This window comes from Eublepharis macularius, chromosome 11, assembly GCF_028583425.1.
Source record: "Eublepharis macularius isolate TG4126 chromosome 11, MPM_Emac_v1.0, whole genome shotgun sequence".
In the NCBI taxonomy this organism is placed as follows: Eukaryota; Metazoa; Chordata; class Lepidosauria; order Squamata; family Eublepharidae; genus Eublepharis; species Eublepharis macularius.
This window is the reverse complement of record NC_072800.1, coordinates 46,904,146-46,920,643: the sequence shown is the minus strand read 5'-3', so window position 1 is coordinate 46,920,643 and position 16,498 is coordinate 46,904,146. Positions and strand designations below refer to the sequence as shown.

General features: G+C 42.1%; 1 protein-coding gene across 1 annotated transcript in view; it reads left to right on the top strand.

Annotated features, from left to right (window-relative positions):
- CHN2 (chimerin 2) overlaps positions 1-16,498 on the top strand; it is a 191,928-nt gene that overhangs the window by 139,864 nt on the left and 35,566 nt on the right. Inside the window, exon 7 of the mRNA XM_054990757.1 lies at positions 14,923-15,000. Coding sequence (XP_054846732.1) covers positions 14,923-15,000 — 78 coding nt within the window. The remainder of the gene's footprint in view (positions 1-14,922; positions 15,001-16,498) is intronic.

The window sequence follows — 16,498 nt, the reverse complement described above, 5'->3', positions numbered from 1 at the left end:
TAAAAAAATGCAAAGTGAATGTAAAATTGTTCAGAAAAGGTTTTGAAACCTTTGTCTCTTTAAACTAAGCATTATCTGGATGTGTTAACATTGTCTCTTAACATTGGAATTAATTCTATAAATCTAGCAAAGTAAATTCCAGGCAGGATAGGGATGTCACTCCCTCAGTTCTGCCCATTGCCTTTAAATCCCGTTTCTTTCTTTTTTTTTTAAATTGAGAGCAGCCATCTGTTCCTCTTTGAACAATCACAGAAGCAGCTGTGCCTGTTGTGCCCTTGATAACAAAAAGCTCCACTTCATACCAAAGGGTAGCTGGCTGAAAGTTTCTGGGAGTTCTAAGGATGCTCGGGGTCAAGCGATACCTGATGCTGGGCAGCATAGAAACATTGCACGGATTATATGGCATCTGTGTTTCTCTCTGTATGGTTCTTTTAGCAGCCATGAAGATTCGGGGCGGGGGGGGGGAGACAACAACAACAAACAAACAACAAACAAACTGCTAGTATTTGAATAAAACCACTGTTTAATTTGAAAGTATATTAAAAGCTACCTGTAACTCCTACCTTTGTGTATTCTGTAACACACACACAGTCCTAACATGGAGCAGAAAGTGCTGTGGAATCTCAGCATGGCAACCACCTTACTGTGGTGTCAAAAGCAGATATACTAAGTAGATAAGCGGGATCACAGCCAAGGTAGGGTTCCCACATACACAGCTGGGGCTCTGTTTTGATCCACCCAAGAATTATTCAGAACACAGAATTATTCAGAGGCTGTTTTTAGAATGCACACATTTCTGGTTGGTTGGTTTTTAAAACATCCTTTAGCTACTATAACTGTAAACATGACAAGGGCTTGAAGTGGGGAAAAGTAGAACTTAAAGCCTGAACTGAGTTCTTCAATCTGGAAGGCTGGATTTTTCTCAACCTGACATCAGCTTTCTGCCCCCTTTGGCAGATAGACTGGGGCAGATTAGAATAGACCTAGAAGTGAAGAAGGATGGCTGAGGCTGTGAAATTAAGGGCTCTGGTATAGTGCTTTTAACTGTTCTAAAATATATTATGTATAGTTTATACCCATCACTTATAATGCCACATTGACATACATTGCTTAGTTGCAGTGCAATTTAATCCATGGGTCCCCAAACTTTTCAAGCCTGTAGGCACCTTTTGAATTCTGACACAAGGTGGTGGACATGACTACAAACTGGCTGCTGCAGGAGGTGGAGAAAACCACAAACTGTTAGAGTTAAAGATCTGCAAACCAATCAGTTTTCCAGTGGCTAATCAGAAGCCATGCTGGTCAAAACGCTACCTTGCCCTGCCCACTTTCTAAAACCACTTGGGGACCCCTGGTTTAATCTACGCCTTTAACATACGCAAAAATGGTATGCATTTTTGCCTCTATAGTTTCACATTTATATTGGGCCACAGACATTTCTTTGGGTGCAAACTTATTTCTTTGTCTGCTATAAGCAGTTCACAAGAAAGTCTGGACAAACATTTACAGCTAATTTAATATGTTTTGTTTCTCCTCAAGAAATGTGCAAGGATTACATTCTCCTGTTTGCCTTGAAGAATTCTTCATTTCAGATCCTCTGATGGAAATCTGAAGTCATGAGATCTGAAAATATAGGACAAGGAGGAGTCCAGCCTAGAGTAAACACAAATATCATGTTTTCTCAGCCTTTTTTCAAGACATGGGACAAGAAAATTAAATAAAAAACTCTCAGGATTGAAACAGGCACCAGCGTGCCAGAAGTTCCTTGTACACTGTTGGATCTTATGATATCCCATCCAAGTCTGTCTGTAACAGTACACTATTCATGATATAGCACATTCAGAAGTGGTTTACTTCACATGAATCTCTTTATTTTGGCTTGTGACCTTAAAAATTCACTCCCCTTGAGCTACCTTGCTTGGGGGAGAATTCTCATGGCTCTTTTTGTTATTAGTTCCAGAAAATGCCAGAACAGGATTTCCATTCTGGCGGCTCGGCCTAAAGTTGCTTATACAATACTTTCAGAGGTCAGCAGATGCTGAAAAGCGGTTGGTGGCTCAGAACATAACTGCTATTTATGTCTGACTCTGTGATTTCTGGGAAATGTCTCAGAAAACGATCACCCTCCTCATTTGGTCATAATCCTGCAGAGACTGGATCTTATGTGCTCTCAACAGCATTAACTTTGGCATGCCAAGTTTGAAAGGAGTCTGGAGTATTTAACAGGAGTGCTGATTTGGGACTCCTCTTGAAGAAAGCTTAACCCTTGGTATACAGTGTGCCAAAATAACGCAGACCCTGGACAGCAACTGCTTTTACCATAAAGATGTTTGAAATGTGGTGAGGGAGCCAACATTCAGATTTTCATCCCCCAAAGTACCCCCTGTATATATGTTTAATCTCTATCCCACTTTTCTCCATGAAGCTCTGGGTGATATACATGCATCTTTCTTCCGTTTTATCTTCACAAGAACCCTGTGAGATAGGTTAGGCTAAGACACGGTGTCACCCAGTGAGGTTCTCAACAGAGTGGCAATTAGAACACAGGTTTCCCCAAGGCCTAGTGTGACATACTAACTACTGCACCATACTGGCTCTGCAATATCCCATTGTTCCAGTTTCCACTTCAGTCACACCCTGTTCTGCCTCTTTGTCAGCAATAGGAAGAATCACATCCACAATTCATCCTTCAAGAGAATCAGGGCTGATCCCCGGGATTCAGCAAATAAGGGCACTGAAGAACAAGAATCTCAGCTGTGGAAACGCACCTATAACACTGACCTGTGATTAAAGCAGCATGCAGTTTTCAAAGCACATGTTTTACAGTGTGACAGCACAAACCTCTGGATGTATTATGATCCTTGGGAAAGAGCAATGAGAATTTGCTTGTGACCTATAAAATAGCTGAGGAGGGGAAGATTGGCAAATTGTTCTGGTGCCTTTTAGATGCTGGGGGTATATTTCAAAGCATGGATTTGATCACCAAGGCCTTGAAACAATTAAGAGGATACATACACTGTATACCACTGTTTTATTACTAATGCAGTCCTAACATCATATAGAATGAGGTTTTTAACAACAAATAAATTTACATCTGAATGTAAACTGAATTTCAGTTCCATAAAAACCTTAGGATTTTTGTTCCCATTTGTTTGGGCATCAGATACTGCTGGTACTGGAAACAGAGTGGCTAGATTTGGGTTAGATTTGGGATTTGATAGTTTTCTCTCCATCAAGGAATCAAGAGCCATCCAAGCTCAGGATCAAACAAGACAAGATGCTGGGAGATCCATGAATGAATCAATCTCCCCGTGAATGAAGCTTGCACCCTAATTTTTTAAAACTTAGAAATAGCAGTTGTAGGAGATGGGTGATTATTGGATAAAACATACAAGCACCCTTACTGTGATCTGTATGTTTTCCCCAGTAGGGCCAACAGCAACCATGAGAGGTAGATTGAAACTGGAAAAAAAAGTACCAGATAATTGTTTTTTTAAAAATGTAAAAAGGAACCCTTCCCTTGCACTGGTCATGTTTTGTGTGAATAGAGCAATGTGTGGATTTTCCACACGTGCACAGCTTTATTCCATATGAAAAAAAAATGGAGAGAAGTGTACAGATATGGAAAAGCCACATGTTGCCCATTCGTGCAAAATGGCAGCTATGAATATCACGAGCATCCTGGGTAGCGCATGCTTCCTTTGGAGGGCTTCTGATACATGTACTTGTCTGAAATGGACTCATCATGACTCTTATAGGTGTGCTTTTATCCAGACACCTGGACAGCATATACAGAAACATCTGCATAGTAAGAATCTAATCCATACTAAACTGAAAATTTCCATCAGTTTCCCCTTTCCTCTACAGTTTCCTCTCATGCTGTTTCTTGCGATCCTCTATCATGCTGGAGCAGCATTGCATAGAGATCAGTGGTTTGCAATGGAAGAGGACAAGGCGAACAATTTCATTTAACTGCTAGAAAACTTAGTCTCAGAGTCATCATAATAAGAAAAATCTTTAAAGTTGTGCAAATGCCTTTATTTCTTATACCCCCTTCTCCCCACACCATGCATGCTTTTTTGTTATTGTTCCTGTTCTCTTCTTTAAGAACAGTCTGGGTAATCTGCAACACGTTTCACAGGCAGGATGCATTGGACATCATGGTTAGATGAGAAGGCCAGGTGATCTATGTTGGCAGTATTCAGAAATAACATCAAACCGCTTTTTGTAGCTACATGAATAAGTTTGTGGCATTAGTGGGCTCAAATAGTAAATTATTACTGAAAACATAAGTTGCAAACCAGATTTCCAAACTGACTCATTCAGAAAGCAGCAAACTATGATCTGAACTGTGCCATGGTCTTCAAGACCACTGGCTTTTAAGTCCATTAGAATCTACATGCTTTATCTATCATGCAGTGAAAACAAGGGGGAGAGCCCACCGTTTAATCACTCTTTATCTTGCTTGATGAGGTGGTTTAGAATACAATAAAAGGAAACTAATCCACATTAAGTAATGCCTGAGGTGTACAATACCATCTTGACCTGATCATGCACTAGGTGATTATTATAATTCTCAAAGAAGCCACATATGACATGCATGCTACACAGAATAGCATTCCTTCTCATAATGAAAACTGATAATGTGTTTCAGGAACAGTACTTCCTCAGGGCGAGGTGCAGACTTTCTTTGTGAGGCAGAAGAGCAAGTTCAGTTCTAGATAACATAAACAAATGTGAGAAGAGGAAGCTCAATTCACTTCTTCCCTCATTTTCCCTTACCCCCTCATTTAGAACATCTACAACCATTCTTTATTGAGCACATCCAGATCTCCCAGGTTGATCTTAGTCCCTGGAATGCACCCTCTGTATGGCCTTGGAAACTCTCTGGGTGGCCTTGAATTTATCAAATCCTTTGTGTTTCAGTTTCTATCAGTAATATGGGAATAATAGTGCTGCAGGCCTCAGAAGCCATCATGAGAATGAATGAAGCATGGCTTATAGAACAATGAAATTAACATGGTTTTAAGAAGTATAGTAGAAAAACAGTAAAACAGGAGGCCTAAAAAGAGGGTCCCATGGGTTAAGGATAAATGAGTAGAGGAAATCAAGAACTATAGAGGGAGGTGGGATGGGAAAAAACAGTTACAGAAACATACGTAAACAGAACCATGTTGCAATAAACATTCATAGAAAAAACGCAGACGCATCATCTTGATCAGATAGGTAATCGTTCATGACCGCAGTGGAACACCTGGGATTGGATTGGAACGGATCAAAGAGAAAGTAGGAGGAAAGGAGATAAGACTAGAGAAATAAATAGGCTAGACCTGCTGTTACTGTGTTAATCTACCAGCTACTCAGAACTCACCACGAAGGGCAGGCAGAGTTCATATGTGCTTCCTTCAAATCTATCTTCAAGACCTATTTTTTTGTGATAAATTAGCCAACCTGACGTATATTGAGATGAGGACCTTTATTCAGGACTCCCCCCGGCATCGAGATCACACACTCTCAGGGTCTTGTAGCGTACCAGCTCCTCGTCTGCTTGAAGAGAAGTGGCAGCAGGTATCCAGTATACCTGACCTGCCCAAACAGAAGCTCTTGATCGCTCAGCTCCCTGAACGACATCAGGTCACCATTATTCCAGACCGGAAGTCTGGAATTAAAAAAAAAAGAGCGATGAGGACCAATACAGGCAATAATGAGCATATGTCAAAATTTCTATGAACAAACATTCATTATGAAGTGCTCACATGGCCTTAAAGCAAATTAGAAACATATGTAGTACATCAATCTAAGCCCAAAGTGCATTACTCCTCAAAAATGATGAATAGACTAGGGTTACCAACCTCCAGGTGAAACCTAAAGATCTGCTAGAATTAAAACTGATATACTGACTACAGCGATCAATTTCCTGGCTACAGGATCAATTCCCCTGGGAAACATGGCAGCTTTGGAGGGTGGGCTGTATGGCATTATATCTAGGATTGCCAGGTCTCGATACTCTCCTGGGGGAGGGGGCTGGCACTTACCTTGTGCTTCCCAGGAGTCTCCCAACACTTGAGTGATGATGACATCACTTCTGGGAAGTGATGCCATCACACTGGCTACAGGCGTGCTCCTTTGCTTTGTGAGGGACAAATTCAGCCCATTTGGGGCCAAAATTGGCCCCAGAGAAGCAAAGGAGATTGCCTGTGGCCAGCGCAATTACATCACTTCAGGAACTGATGTTGTTGCACCCTGCCAGGAGTGCACCTGGTGCGTGCTTTCCTAAGTTGCCAGCCAGTGGCTGCCAAGGGGTACTGGTGATTGGCAGGAAGTGGTAATCCCCCGGGAGATTGCCTGTCACTGGCAGGCAACTAGGAAGTCTAACTATATCTTGTTGAGGTCCCTCCCCAAACTCCACTTTCCTTTGATTCCACCCCAAAACCTCCAGGAATTTCTCAGCCCAGAGTTTGCAGCTCTGGTACGGACATACATGGAAACAAAAGGAGCTGCAAAGCATGGGACGGGGGGGCGTGGGAAATGAATTCATTTCCTCTACCCCATTTTCGTTCCTACACATACATTCTTCTAAACTGAATTCCGATTGCCTTCCTACTTCAGGTAGGCTGTTTGCATTATTTGTTACCTAGGCCGTTTTTACACATCTTTAAAATAGTGCAATACTCACAGAAGGCTGCCGGCTTCCTCAAGCGATTTTTGACACCACCCGTTTACAAAATGCCACAAAAGTGCCATCATCACTGCCTGCAAACGGATGGCATCAAAAATCGCATGAGGAAGCTGGCAGCCTTCTGTGAGTATCGCGCTATTTTAAAGACGTGTGAAAACGGCCCTAGTTATCTAATAAAACATTTGTTCTGTAATTTTTATACAAGTTTTAGTAAGTTTTTTTTAATTCTTAAAAATCTACTTCATGAATGACATAAGGACTGATCAGTCCATACCGTGTGAATCTAGCTTTTGCGGCCAACTATAAAAAAACAAGAGAGAAGATGGTACGCGTGTCCAAAATTTGCTGCATGCATTTCCTCTTCATCTTTACTGCTACAAACTATGTAAATCTGTGAACATCCTAAATTTCCCCAAACTACCTTGTCCTTGACACAGCCATCTTTAACATGCAATGCCTCCCTCCTTGCTTTGCAAGAGAATCAAACAGCAAACACACTGAACACATGAAGATGCTTTATTCAGAGTCTTGTCATTGACAGAGTCTACCAAGGTTAGTATTATCTGTTTAGAAACATGGTCCAGCCACAGAAAGGACAAGCCCAGAGAAGGAGGGGTGGGCTTCTGCTCCTGAACACTTATCTCCCTTCATGCAATAGCCAAGCTCCCTGGACCCAAAGACTGGAAGAAAGGTCTCTCTTTGCCTTGCAAAAGAAGATCATGACAACTAGGGCTTTTTTTCTGGGAAAAGAGGAGGTGGAACTCAGTGGGTTGCCCTTGGGGAAAATGATCACATGGCTGGTGGCTCCCGCCCCCTGATCTCCAGACAGAGGGGAGTTTAGATTGCCCTCCGCGCCAGTGTCCTACACAGTGGACACTGGCCAGTGGCACGGAGGGAATCTAAACTCCCCTCTGTCTGGAGATTCGGGGGGCGGGGGCCACCAGCCATGTGACCATTTTCAAGAGGTCCCGGAACTCCATTCCACCCCGTTCCTGCTGAAAAAGAGCCCTGATGACAACAGTTGATCAGGCCGGAAAGGGGAATGAAACCATACAGTAGCTAAGGAAACCCCATGTGCTTACCGGTCCTCCTGATGCTCCAGTAACTGTCCAGCCATGGAAAATGGTTTCCTTTGAATTAGGGCAGCCAATGACCTTTGTACTTTACAATGGCCAAACACACTTTCTGAAAATCTCGGCAGATGCCAGGGAAGTAGTGGTGTGGGTGTCACGTTGACCCCAGGTGCCACATTAAGAAACCTGGAATAATACATGTGTGAGTAGGGCTGAGAGAGCTCCAAGAAGCTATGACTGACCCAAGGAGTGGGGAACCAAACCCGGTTCTCCAGATTAGAGTCCTGCCACTCTTAACCACTACACCAAACTGGCAATCAAGGCCATAGAGCATTAGCTTTTCTGCCTTAGGCCATAGCAACAGAAAAGTTTGACAAACACAGGGGAAGAGCATCTTACAATTAAAGCTCCACAAGATACACATACAATCAGAACAGATGTTTCTTCCTTGAGTTGATGCAGCTGCTGTTGCATCTGCCAAGAGGTAGCTTTGTAGACTGGAAATTTTTGTTTTGCAAAAATAAATATTATATTAAGGAATCCTTCGTATAAATATGAGCCAAATCCACTGATTGCAGTAAGGCTGCTTGCTCATGCTGACTGTTGCCGTACTATTTTGCCGTACTATTTTTGCACTATTTAATGTGTCATGTTAATACTTATGCTTTGCTTCAGTTCTGTTTTCAGATTTCTGGTTGGTTCCAGATTTCTGCAAGACGAATCCTATTGCATTGTTTATTGGATGTCCCATCTTGTTTGTTCTATTGACGCACACTGTGTAATCCACCTTGAGTCCCAGTGAGAAAGGTAGACTATAAAACATAAATAAATAAATTATATGGCAAATACTTGCACTATCTGCCCTGCCGAAATGGTCATGCAACTCACGTGTGTACATCTGCAGGGCAGGTCCATGGGTCTTGGTGGTAGAGCCATCTGGGTCGGATCCAGCCTAAATTTTCCATCAGCAAAACAGAACTTTCCTGCCTCCCCCTTCCCACTGTGTCCCACTGATCTTCACAAAATGATGCTCCTGGGAGATAGGCAGCCCTGAGGAATGACATGAAGGCAGTTTGCTGCGGGAAGAAAGCATCAGTGGAAATTGCCAGTTTAGTCTGGATCTAGCCATCTGCTTTTCTGGTTCGAAACCAGCATTTCCAATTAAAAGGATGAGGTAGGAGGTGATGTGAAAGACCTCCTCTTCAGACTATGAAGACCCTCTTCCAGTCAGTAGGCAATATTGACCTTGATAGACCAGTGGTATAAGGAGACTTCATGTGCCATGTAGGAGTACCCACAGTGAGTGTGTGTGAAGGCAATTGTACTAATTCACCAAAAGAATAGCTTTGTTAGTATCTGGCAGAAAAAAATGGAGCACATCATCCACTGCTGGGCGGATGGGAGTGATGCTGCACATGCCAAGCTCCCACACCAGTGACATTTCCCATTCACTTGAATGAAAGGAGCAGATTCATAGACAGAAATGAATCTGTGTAAGATGCTTCCCCAATTAAATTGAATGTTGAAGACCTTGCCTTGACAGGCGCTCTGTTATGTGCCTTGAAGCTTCAGTGTTGGCAGGGATCTCGTGGATGTGGGCAACAGAATGCCCTTGTATTATAAGAACGAACTAGTTGATTATGGAATAGTCATTTATGCACTTAATGTTTTACTAACATAAGCAAAGAAGGAAGTCCCCATTCAAACATACATTTTGACATCTAGAGGGGACAACCAAAAGAGAGAAGGGTGAAGCAAGTGTAACTATGTGTTTTCCTTTGTTCCAGTTCTTATGTAATGGAATTAATCTAGGCTAAACTGGAAATGCAGTATTGACTTATCTGGTTGATGGAAGAATTAAGCAAGAGGCATCTATGGCTTGTAGAAATAATCTAAATATAGAGCCATTCTATCTTTGGCTTACAGTTTTTAGCCTTTTGGACATTTGTTACAAACTAAAAATCTTCTCAGCTGCTAGAAGCCTAAGCCATTACGTAAGAGATACATTAAACTTAGTGGGAAAATACTGTGCAGTCCAAGATCTGCAGCAAGATCCACAATTCTTAGACTTGGACTTAAACTGGAACTCTAACTGGAAAGTTCTACTGGATTGAGCAAACATACTTCTAGAATAACCAAACTGAGCAGTAGCATACCACTGAGCTCTGGGGTACAATGAGTAGCTTCCTTGCTCTGAATCGCAGGACTCTGCCCCTTTCACAGTTTCAAGAGTCATGGGGGACACGATGAATACCACTTTTCGTCTTCTATTGTTTAATTTGCTCCCTCAGCATGGACTGTTTCAGCTCCAAAGTAGATGGAGCTCTGAACTGGGAAGGGGTTAAATTAGGGTTGACAGTGCATCTCTGTTGACCCTAAGCATCCTAAAGGTGTCTGTGGATCCAGCCCACTAATTTGCCTTCTCCACTCTGTCCTCACCCCCTTCAATTGATGCTCAGTTGTCCTCAACATCCCATGGATTTTGGTGGGCAATGAGCATGCTCATCAGCCCACTGGGGGAAGATTTTTTTTTAATTTCCAAACTAATTTGTTTATATACTATTTTTTTATATATTAGTTCTCTCAATATGTGGCCCTAGTAATAATAGGCATGGGACTATCATGTTCACCATTGGAGAGAGTGACAATTGCCCCAATCCAGCAAGACGGAAAAGTGTACCAAAAAAGCTTCTATACACACAGTCCCTGTGGATGGAGATGCACATCTTGAAGACAGATTACATCACCGTGTTCATTTGAGCCCCCAGTGAGTTGGCAAGGAATGATGCAGAGGTGGGATGTGCATATCTGTCCAGGAACACTGGTTGTTATCAAGGCTTTTTTTCAGCTGGAACGCAGTGGAACGGAGTTCCGGAACCTCTTGGAAATGGTTACATGGCTGATGGCCCCGCCCCCTGATCTCCAGACAGAGGGGAATTTAGATTGCCCTCCGCACTGCTCAGTGGCAATGTTAGGACTGATGTGCAAATGTAAAACAGATAAAATTCTATACAGATCCTTTGTTTGTGGGAAACCTTTAACCTGACTGCCATAAATGATTGAGAAAGCAATACAGCTGAACGAATTTTATTCAGATTTCAGATGCCATATACTGTATATGCAAAAAATATCAGTCTTCCTTCTATCAGAGAAACATGGCTATATTTCTTTTTTTTGAGGCATATGTTTTAATGATGCTTAAGATACTGCAGCCTTGTTTAGTTTTCTCTCCTTGAGATAATGTTGTCATGGATTCAAAGTAAACATTTTAAAATTCATATACAGTATAATTTTGGAATCCTGAACATCATGTCTTATATATTACATGTTAGGATTTTTTAACATTCAATGTCATTAACACAAGTGCCAGTGTATTACTACGGAACTGACCTCTTACTGTTGTGGTTCAATGTTGCTGACATATAAATTACAGAGTAAAAATGTATCTGTGCCAAGAATCCATAAATATACTGATGCATAGCAAGCTTTCAGTCATTTTGAATTATTTTCCAGTCTGACTGACATATTTCAAATTATACTTATTATAGGATAAACATTTAAAACAATCCTACCAGCTTTTCTGCTGGTGAAAGAAGGCAGAAAGGCTGCTTTTGCCATCCATCATGGTGAGGAATTGCCCCCTCCTCTTTCTTGCACCAGTAGAAAAATCTGGTAAGATTCAATCCTCTTTTCTTCCACAAGATATCCATTTAATTCAGCTTACTGAGGCACTAACATACATAATTTGTTCATCCTTTTAAAAGTCAGGAAGAGCAGAATCTGTGCTAACATGATGTTGAAAGACAGTGGGGAGAGTTGGAGGTTCGTAACACTAGAACAACCACCTCTTCTGAAACACTTGAAGAGGAAGAACATGCCACCATGTTACAACCAGCGCATGGCAACGCCAACCATGAGGTGTTCAAGGCAAGAGATGACCAGAGGTGACCTGCCATTGCCTTTCTCTGCATAACAACTTCAGTCTTCCTTGGTGATCTCCCATCTAAGTATTAACCATGGTCAATCCTGCTTAGCTACCAATTCTGATGAGTTTGTGCTAAGCTGAACTATTCATGCTGCTCTGGAGTAGAGATGGGCATGAATCAGAAAAAACGAACCATGCAGTTTGTGGTTCATTACGTTTCACAAACCACAAACCACGAAATTTAACAAACCTCCCCTGATTCATGAATCGGTTTGTTTTGGTTCGTGAAAATGTCACTTCCTGGCCAGCAAATCACCACTTCCGGGTCAGCAGAAGGTCACTTCCATGTCAGCAGAAGGTCTGCAGGAAGTCCACCCCTGTTGCCTATGAAACTGATTGATTTGCGCCAGGCTGTCCGCAGTGATGAACTGAAAAATGAACCAAATGAACCAGCCTAAAGTTCATGGCAGTTCATCAGAAATGAGATCTGACAAACCACTGGTTCATGAACGACGAACCGATCTGGTTCGTCATGAATTTTGGTTCTTATTTCGGTTCATGCCCATCTCTACTCTGGAGCTCCTGTCCAATTAAAGGCTGATCAGGAAGTGTAGGGAGAAAATAATGTTTAGGCTCTGATTCCTGAACTGGCAAGAAGGCATGATGAATTAATGCCCTGATGAGGATTCACAAAATAGCACTAACCATCAGCCCCTGGGGAAATCAATATATGTATGTCATGTTTAAAATTAATAGTAGCAGTCAGATGTTCTATCATTGGGAGGGGGTGTGTTTATTTATTCACTGAGAATACAGCAGTGAAACTTGTAGAGGTTTTTTTTAATGGGAGCGAAGGAAGTACGGAAGAAGAGTAGCATTGTGATGTTTCCCTGGAGGATTAAATAAAGTCAACAACATATGTGCTGTTTCTGTGTTACAATTTACAGAACTTAAGAAATGCTGTTTCTAAGTAAGACAGTATATGAAATTGCACAACCTGATCTAGGTAAAGTTGCCCATCTGTCAAATAAGGTCAGGATCATTCATCTACACCAAGGTCATAATAATGATGTGCTCCTAGTTTGCTTTCCTATTAGAAAATTATAGTAACATGTTTCTCAAAGATGTTTAACCAATCTGAATACCACAGTAGATACTCGAGAAAGGATTAAAGTTCTTTAATATGTTTCATATTATATAGATGGAGCATACAATGGCTATGACTAATCAAACCATTGTTTGATTATAAGCAATTGGTCCGGCCCAGAAGCAGGCAAATGTGAGAACAAGAACTACGTATTCAAGCCATGTACAGAGCTTCATTCCATACATGTATATGAGACAGAGTAGCTCATACTAAAGTACATTCTTTACATCCCCCTCCATTCTGTTGTAGTGCCACTAGTCGGAAGTGTCAAATGTGTTCAGGAGTCATAAGTGTTAAAACTTTTAAGATGAACAAGAAAGTGTTTCCACATGCAGGGATGTGTTTAGACAACTGAGTTTAAGAGCTGCCTGCTGGTATCATACAAGCACTGCTAACTGCTTCTGCAGTGGACTGTACAGAATAACTATTCTGCAAGTGCTGCCATAACCAACAACTTACATTTTGTCACAGCACTATTCCTTGTTGTCAGTGGTATTTGATCGTGCATATGGGGCAATCTCACATGGAGGCTGCCGAGAAACGTTGTTCCATGTAAGCTATAAGGCACCCATGTGACCCAGGTCCTTACAGTGTGCTTCGACGGCAGCTTGCTGAGAAAGCTGCTCCGTTGTTCTCTGCTGTGCATTAGTGGTGCCACTACTGATCATCAGGAAGTAGTATTGTTGTTGCGAGCTCAGCTGAAGTCTGGTGCCAAAAGGCTTTTAAGAAAGATGCGGAGTCCAGCCTGGCTCCTTAGGCTAAACATCATGAGCCCAGACTGTACATCGGTCTTCTGCTTGACTGCTTTCCTGCTTCCCCCTTCCTAGCATTCCTCCAGACTGTTAGTATAAAAGTAACAAAGCCTAGGAATCACTGTGTGATTATCATACGTAAGCATTCCTCTATAGGGATCAGCCCAATTGAGAGTCTATGTGTAGTTGGCCAAGAAGAACCATCTGTGAGAAGCACTAGGGAAGAATCATAGGCATCCATTAGAGTCCCTGTATGTAGGCATGCCACACATAATTCGCTCTTAGTGACTGCTATGACATCCAGACTGGAGGGTGCATCTGGAAACAAGCAGGAGAGGAAAATCATTGGTCACCAGCCTGCAGCATAATGTGCATTAGGCTGGATGAGTCCTTATGCCTCAGCAATTCTCTTGCTATCCTTGGTGGGAGTCTATGTAATTTTCCTATGTAGATGAAATGATAGGCTAGGCCTGCAATTTGCCTCCGGTACTGAAATGATGGGGTTACTTCATACATGCTAAATGGGAGCACTCCAAAAAAACACCCTTAATGCATGGCAAAGATCGACTACTAATCCTTCAAGTGCTATCAGATTTTCACTTGCACAGGATATGAAAAAAGAAGAACGTTTTAGCCCTGTGAGATTAAACAATCATTGGGATTTAAAGGCTTAATCTGCTTGGTGTTTGTACTGGAACAGCTCACAAGTCCCCAGCTACGAGTGCCGCTGGATGCCACATCAGAGTCATTTGTAGAAGCGGGGCGGGGGGGGGGGGGCTCCCAAGTAGAAGTGATCTATCCTTTGAAATCTGTTGTGGTATGATGCCGTAAAGTGGTGCCGTTGCCTGTATTTCTTCAGCGTCTGGCAGGATATCACTGCTGGAGTTGGGAGGGAAAAGAGCGGGGAGAGCTGTTCGCTACATGAATCCAGGCTATTGTTCCAGACACACGTCTGCCTTAAAGAAGTCCCACAAAGCAGGCCGTTACTTATTCAGATGCAGAAGCTCCTTCCATCCCACAAGACAGCCCATTCAAGTCACATGCCAGAGGTCTCAGCAGAATGGGCTGCAGCTGCTTCAAATCTGCTGTCGAACATTAGAAGCAGTTGGACAAACCTGACGGCAGCAAGCCTGCCGGGCTCAGAGGAAGACAGGCAAAAGATCTGGGATCCGAGCGCTATGTTCGCTGAGGAGCTGTGGCTGGAGAATGACAAAACCTGTGCCGTGGTTCACAAATCTAAGCGAGGAAGGAAGCGGCAGGAGCTGCTGGCAGTGGCATTGGGGGTGAAGATGGGGGTCAAAGGGGCGCTCTTATGGCAACCTCTGAAACTCTTTGCCTATTCGCAGATCACCTCTTTGGTCAGGAGAGCAGCACTAACGCAAAATGACAGCCATTTCAACTATGAGAAAGCACACAATTTTAAGGTAAGATACATATACATGTATATATATATGGACTGTGTCTGCTTTAAAAGCCGTGGTTGTCCCCCCCCCCTCATTTTTTTTTACTTTAGCAGCTTATTGTTGTGCTGTTTTATGTTTCTTTGTATCACTTTCTTAGAGTAGTAATATTAATGGATAGTATACTTTACGCACACAAAAATACTCTTTATATAAAACTTTGCGATACAAAGATAGTGTTCCTATATATATAAATGAGGGGAATGAAAAGAAAGCTCCAAAGAAAAGCATCATGTTACTAATGATTAAATAAAGATAGAGTCTGGAATGAATGTACTGAAACAGTGAAAACAACAAGACTAGCAAGCCAAAGCATACTTGTTTGCAAATAAGTTTAACTAAAATCAATAAGGCTTATTTCTGAATAACCATGTTTAGGATTACATTATAAAGTATGTATCACAGATTGGAACCTGAATTGAGTTTCCAAAGCAACTCCTATAATTCACATTTCCTGTATCATTTGATTTATGTCCTTTTTATTTTAATGCCAGGCATATACTGAGACTAACAAAAATGCCTTTGCCCAGGTCTTCATTTTACCTGTGAAGAGAGCTCTCATTTTAATCACAACTTGTTCCCTTGACATCCCTAAGCATCAATTAACAAGAAACCAGAGTGCTGTGAGGGCATTGTCTGATATCTTTTGTTTGAGTCCCATGTGCCAAGGAAACCCTTCAGGGGTCCCACTGAGCTCTTGAAGAAAGCTTCTGCCGTCACTTGTCAATAGCTGAAGCGGCAGCAAGCTCCCGTGGCTTTCATATCTAAAAAGCAGCTTTCTCCCCCACCCCCATGTCGAGGCAGTTTTTGGGACCGGTATATGTGCACGGAGGAAGTGATTCATTCTTAGCAACTTAGCTTCCAGGCATCTTGCTCTTTTGCGGGAAGAGCTGTCTTTGTCCCAGATTCAGACTCTCTAGCTATCATAGTTAAAACCACCCAAGCTCCTGTTTGATGTTTATCAGGAACGGATGGAGAACATTCCTCTGTACTCAGACATCACATGCACACATCAAACTGGCTTTGCCAAAATCTTGCTGTGGATTATGAGTTCCACTATGTAAAACCAAGTCTTCCAAAAGCAGTTAGGACTAGGAGTGTTAATTCCCTAAAGAAAAGCAAGGGTATGTGCTGAGGCAGGTACTATGCTGCTGAGCACAGCCTAATTCTAGAGCTGGATGGAAACTGCTGCAGGCTTAACTATATTGTGTATACAAGGCATATAAACTTGGGGATTGTAAAAAAAGAATAGTTTGTAATATTGCTCTGTTCTTGCCTAAGGTAAGGATGGAGCTAGTATTATTATTCGTAATTCTTTAGCAACTGTGTTTTCACTTTGACTATTAGTGTGCTTTGATCTGAATGGGATGAATTTGTATTGGAATGTGGGGGTGGGGGTATTATATGAAAATATTTTGCAGTAACCTTTGCCTCAATCATAAAAGCCAACGCGTTTCTGAAG